The 6,000-nt window shown below is 46.2% G+C and overlaps 1 protein-coding gene across 1 annotated transcript in view; it reads left to right on the top strand.

Annotated features, from left to right (window-relative positions):
* Window positions 1-6,000, top strand: part of CLASP1 (cytoplasmic linker associated protein 1) — a 272,017-nt gene that overhangs the window by 30,718 nt on the left and 235,299 nt on the right. Inside the window, exon 2 of the mRNA XM_049616225.1 lies at window positions 4,716-5,195. Coding sequence (XP_049472182.1) covers window positions 5,001-5,195 — 195 coding nt within the window. The 5' untranslated portion in view covers window positions 4,716-5,000. The remainder of the gene's footprint in view (window positions 1-4,715; window positions 5,196-6,000) is intronic.

The following is a 6,000-nucleotide window of genomic DNA, read 5'->3' as shown; positions in this document are numbered from 1 at the left end:
CCCCCCGTCCCCGGTATAGACCAAGATGATGCGGCAGGAAAAGGTTGAGATTGAGATGCTTATACCGTAGCGGGGGCAGAGAAGGGTGATGCTGGGGAATGGAAGAGCCCTTTGCAGTTGGGGAGGAGGAGTTTAAGAGGAGTTGGGGCATTTTTTCGGAAACACCTGGCATGTGTCCCTTTTCCCAGGGACTGATACAGTAAGGTCTAGTGGCCCCATGGCTTTCGTGGTGAGATCTTGCTCAAGGAGAGCACTTAGCGTGATACATCAAGAGGAGGAAAGGTAGTTGGCCATTCTAACCTCACCTGCCTTTTCTTTTGTATCATTTTTACATTCTATTATTTTGGAAAATGTGTGCAAGTGGGACTTTTTTTTAAACTTACAAATAGTGTTACATTCTGAGCCATTTTGTTTTTGTTTTTTTTTGTTTTGTTTTTTTTAAACATTTATTTATTTTTGAGACAGAGAGAGACAGAGCATGAACGGGGGAGGGTCAGAGAGAGAGGGAGACACAGAATCGGAAACAGGCTCCAGGCTCCGAGCTGTCAGCACAGAGCCCGACGCGGGGCTCGAACTCACAGACCGCGAGATCATGACCTGAGCTGAAGTCGGCCGCTCAACCGACTGAGCCACCCAGGCACCCCTTGTTTTTGTTTTTAATTGAAGTACAGTTGACGCGCAATGTTAAATCGGTTTCAGGTGTATAACATAGTGATTGCATAAGTCTGTACATTATGCTGGTGCTCCCCACAAGGGTAGCCACCGTCTGTCTCCACACAGTGCTGCTGACTGTATTCCCTGTGCTGTCACTTTCATCCCTGTGACTTACTCATTCCAACAGTCTGAGTAATTCCTAACACTAGCACTGCTGTCAGGTAGTCCTCTGTGCGACACCGCACCCTCAAATGATGATTTCAGAACTGATGACCCATCGTGAACAGACGCTGTGCCGGTTCGTAAGGTCTTTCTGGGCAAGTGCTGAGTCCTGTTTATCGCGTCCCCGTGCCTTCCAGCAATGCCTTGCGCATAACAGACCTGGTTTTTATTTGGTCTAACCATGGGTCACCTCTGGGACTGCAGGTTCTGGGTTAACTTGAGACGTGTTTCCTTGTTGGGCTTTTCCCTGGTAGAGAGCCTGGACAGGATGTGGGTGGAAGGAAGAGATGTCTTACCTCCTCCTCCCCCCGTTTGTTTATATTCTATTTTCTGCATCTTTTAATATAACGTGTTTTTTTTTTTTTTTTTAAGAATGTTTTTGTATAAGTCTGTTGCTGTATGAAGTTTTGCTGGTGTTTTTGTTGGTTTAGAAAATTCCCAGGGGGTACAGGGAGAAAGGCACATATTTATTTACCTGGGTCACTAAAAATATCTCTGCAAGGGTACACAGGAAACTGGTGACATTATTTGCTGTTAGGGAAACTAGGTGGCTGGGGGGCAGGAGTGGGAGGGAGGTTTTATACTTTTGTACCTTGTGAATTTGGGACTATGTGATTCATATTCCCTGAATGCTTCTGAAAGCAGAGATGGAGAAAATGCTCGAGAGTATCAGTTACTTTAAAAAAAATTTTTTTTTTAATGTTTATTTACTTTTGACAGAGAAACAGAGCATGAGGGGGGGAGGGTCAGAGAGAGAGGGAGACACAGAATCCAAAGCAGGCTCCAGGCTCTGAGCTGTCAGCACAGAGCCCGATGCGGGGCTCGAACTCACAGACCGAGAGATCTTGACCTGAGCCGAAGTCGGACACTCAACCGACTGAGCCACCCAGGCACCACCCCCCCCTTTTTTTTAAGTTAAGGAGAAAAAGAGTAGAGAGGACCCAATCTGCTTAACGCTTAGGGACTAACAGTGTCTTTCATTCTGTGGGTTTTGTACATAGGAGTTTGTGACCTACTTTTGACTATCTTAAGCCTTTATTGCATAATTACCCTCAAGAAGCATATACTTTTATTTGTTGGAAATCCTATACAATTCTTAGGGCAGGGGAGCTTTTTATATATAATATGTATTTTAAAAATTATAGAGAGGCTGAAATGAACAGAATCATTCCTCTCCCAGCAATGGAGACCGCATTCTCTTGCCTGTTACTTCCTAGCTGAGCATGATGTCTGACCTCCTTTCCCTGAGTGAGAACAGAACTAGGCCACGCTTGTAATCACAAGGGTTTGAAGGTGGGGAGAGGAAACTAAGTGGCCATGTGGCCTTAGAAATTTACTTACCTGTACTTTTACTCAGTTTCCTCAGTAAAATAGGGATGCTAATACGTACTTTTTACAGTTGGTTGGAGAATTAAAGGCAGTCCATATACATCATCTGGCATTGAACTTGACACCTCAAGTAGAGGCTTCAAAGTTGTGTGATCATTATCATTATTGGTTAGTGTCCGTTGATTTTAGGCCTCGGAGGAGTAAAGGATAGGAGATTGTTTTCACTGAGAAGGAAAGATAGATGTTTGGGGGAGGGCAGAGTATATCTGATATCTACTGGTGTGTAACAAACCACTGCAGACCTGTGGCTTACAGCAACAACGAGATATTACCTCTTAGAATCTGTGGTTTGGCTGGGTGGTTTTTTGCTTGTCTCCTCAGACTTGTGTAGCTGCAGTCAGATGATGACTGAAATGGGTAAGCGGTCCCTGACGGACTCATTCCCACGTCTGGTGGCTGCTTCTGACCGTCGGCTGGAGCGTGCTGCTTGCCTTCCACATGGCCTCTCGGGTTCCAGGAGCTTCCTCCCAGCATGGCGGGCCCTGGGCAGCATTCTAAGGGTGGGCGGCCGCACTTGCCTCTCAAATCTCTGCTTCCTTTTGCAGCAGCTGGTTCCCCACGGGCCAAAGCAAGTCACAGGGCCAACCCCAGAGTCACTGTGGGAGAGGACTTAGGCCCCATCTTGATGAGGGAGGAGAAGCAAAGAATTTGTGGCCATTTTTAATCCACCACAAGCCCAATCTTGTTTGATTTGCTTCTTGGGCTGATATTGGACTGAGAAAGAAAAGGTTCTGTTTGTCCAGTTTTCCTGTATCACTGATGCCTCCTTTATAAAGCTCAACATAGCTGATTAAGGAGCTGTGGTTATTTTGTTTGGCTTAAAAATTGGAATAAAGGGTAATAGACGCTTTTATGTATTTGAAGGTCCTTCTTATGAAGGAGGGACCAGTACCACGGTGTGGAAGTGATGGAGAGCGGCTGTCTCCTCTGCCGTATGAAGCAGGGTCTTCTCAAGGGCTGTCCTGCCCCCAGCACCATGCATGTAGAAGATGGGTAATCAGTCATGTGTCAGGGACTTTGAAGGAGGGTCTTCCTCATTGAATGACTCGACTTGAATGATTACTGCCGGTGTCAGAAGTCTCTGATTCTAGAACTCAGAAAGTGCATTGTGCTGTTTTTTTGTTTTTGTTTTTTAAATGTTTGTTTATTCTTGAGAGAGACAGAGCATGAGCAGGGGAGGGGCAGAGTGAGAGGGAGACACAGAATCCGAAGCAGGGTCCAGGCTCCAAGCTGTCAGCACAGAGCCCAACGTGGGGCTCGAACCCACGAGCCATGAGAACATGACTTGAGCTGAAGTCGGACACTTAACCGACTGAGCCACTCAGGCAGGCGCCCCATCGCATTGTGCTTTTTATACCGAGGGTAGGGACGGATGAGGTGATGTCAGAAAGGGAAAGAATCGCTGTGCTCAGACTGGAAGAATTATTCTGTGCAGAATTTTAATTTTACTTGATTTATAAGTCCATATTTACCTGCTAGAACCCCTGGGAGCTGGGACTTACTGCTGATGTGCGGATCACTTCTCGTTCCTGCAGCGTCAGGGAGGTGCTGCATCTGGAAGACAGGTTTTCTGTGGCTCTTGTTAGGTTGGAAGGCAAGGAGAAATTGCATGAGAAATAAATGTGTACAGTTGCTGCAGCAGCTATAGATTCACTGTTCAACTTGTTCAGTCTGATGAAAACAGTGCTAGTGTAACTTTTCTCGAATCGTGTGTTTTGCCCTCAAACATGATTTTGAGATCTCCTGATTTTATAAAAACACCAGGCCCAAATGGTGCTGTTGTCAGCTGAGGATACTGTCTGTAAGTGATCAGAATGTGAGCCTGTTCCCTCTTCTCCTCTCCCTGTCCCCCCACGCCCATCACTCCCTTTTCTTTCTTGGAGGGAGGATGACGAGGCAGGGATGACTGCTCACCCTGTTGTAAAGCTCCTGAGCAAGAAGTTTGATGGAGATGCTGTCTTTGGTTCCCATTACCAGGCCAGCCACTTTGGTCAGTGGTCTTTCTATGGCGCCCACCCCATTTCTGGCAGTGGGTTTTTTAGAAAACTCAGAGTAAGGCAGTAAGAGTAAGCTACGGTACCTACAGTGATTCACACGCAGAGTGGGGTTAAGTTTTTGGTGGGAAGCAAAATTGAAGCCACGAATAAATATGCTAGCTGAAGCAGAAGACTGCTTTCCTGACTGACGTATTTACAAGCTGGAAAATTGTGAAAAACGTCAACCTACCAACTATATAGCTCATTGGCTCTTTGCTTTGGGTTTCCATGTTCTTCCTGATAAAAATAATAATGATGTTATTCTGATATGGTTGCCAAACGTTCATGCTTCTCACTCCACTTGTGATTGTAAATGATTCTGCAGCGCGAATTGCTTTGTCTGTGGTTTAATGTTTCAAAACATTTGAATGTTACGTTATCTGTGCTGATTTGTTGCTCTCTTTTACTTTTCAGAATGGACTGCTGAATTATGAAGAATTTCAGACCCAAGAGTAGAACCTCGCTCTGCCACTCACTCCTTTATCTCCTGCTAGTTATTTAAATTGGACTTTTAATATCCTACCAGCTGCTCTTCAGACACACATGGTGCATTGTTGCCATTCCCCGGATTGCATCTTTGAAACACAGGCTCTTAGTAACCCTCAGCGAACAAAGAGGCAACCTCCCGGGTACGTTTACTGGGAGGGTGTCACCCTGACTGCCCTCTAGCTTCTGCTGGATCTGAATTTGAATTCCACCATGGAGCCTCGCATGGAGTCCTGCCTGGCACAGGTGTTGCAGAAGGATGTGGGGAAACGACTGCAGGTTGGCCAAGAACTTATAGACTATTTCTCAGACAAACAGAAGTCTGCTGACCTTGAGCATGACCAGACCATGTTAGATAAACTTGTGGATGGGCTCGCTACCTCTTGGGTGAACTCTAGCAATTACAAGGTAAGTCGTGCTCTGGGAGGCACTTATATAGGTGGCCGGGCTGCCTTGGTGGGTCCGAATTGGTCCTTAGGAGAAAGGATTCCTCCGGGACAGATGAGCAGGATTCTTTGGCCTCCAGTAAGACACTCTGGTTGTGGCTTTTGGACATTTCATTCTGAAGCAAGTAGAGTTTACTCTGATTCTTGTTGGAGATTGAAAGAATCCTTATGCTTTAGCACTTCGAGAGAAGGCCAAGTGAACACGTAAAGAGAGGCTCTTGTGTTGGAAAGTTTACAGGCATTTGCAGCCTTGAAGTTAAAGCGAATGCTGTATCTTGCAGTGAATGGGTCATGAGATGTTGGTGAGTGGCCCTTCAGGAAAAGCAAATGTATTCACTGGTTTCCTGTGGGGTATAGAATTGGCTATAGTACGTGGAGCATTTTACCTTCAGGTCACTGTGTTGAAGTTGGCCTAGGTACCTGGCCAGAAATAGTATGGGTTGCCAAGGACTCTTCTGCAACCTGTATGCAATGGCCTGGAGGCGATCCTTCAGCTTCTAAAGATCAAGGTGGGCATGTGCCTTTGGTGGGTAGTGGGTGGAGGCAGGGGTCCGAAGACCCAAATGACCGTTTTGCCCGTTCAAGGATTGAGCTTTCATGAATAAAGACGGGACTTGAAGCACTGAAGAGATGTCATTCTCTCTACCTGTCCCCTCCCCCTTCCTCTCTCTTTCAGTTTGACCCTTTGGGTCAAGATTGGGGTGGAAGACTGGGGCGTCGGCATGACTCCTAATAAGTGCTATTAACATTGTGAAGGGAGCCCATGA

Source organism: Panthera uncia (assembly GCF_023721935.1).
Source record: "Panthera uncia isolate 11264 chromosome C1 unlocalized genomic scaffold, Puncia_PCG_1.0 HiC_scaffold_3, whole genome shotgun sequence".
Classification (NCBI taxonomy): domain Eukaryota; kingdom Metazoa; phylum Chordata; class Mammalia; order Carnivora; family Felidae; genus Panthera; species Panthera uncia.
The sequence above is the reverse complement of the archived record's forward strand: the minus strand, read 5'-3'. Positions and strand labels throughout refer to the sequence as shown.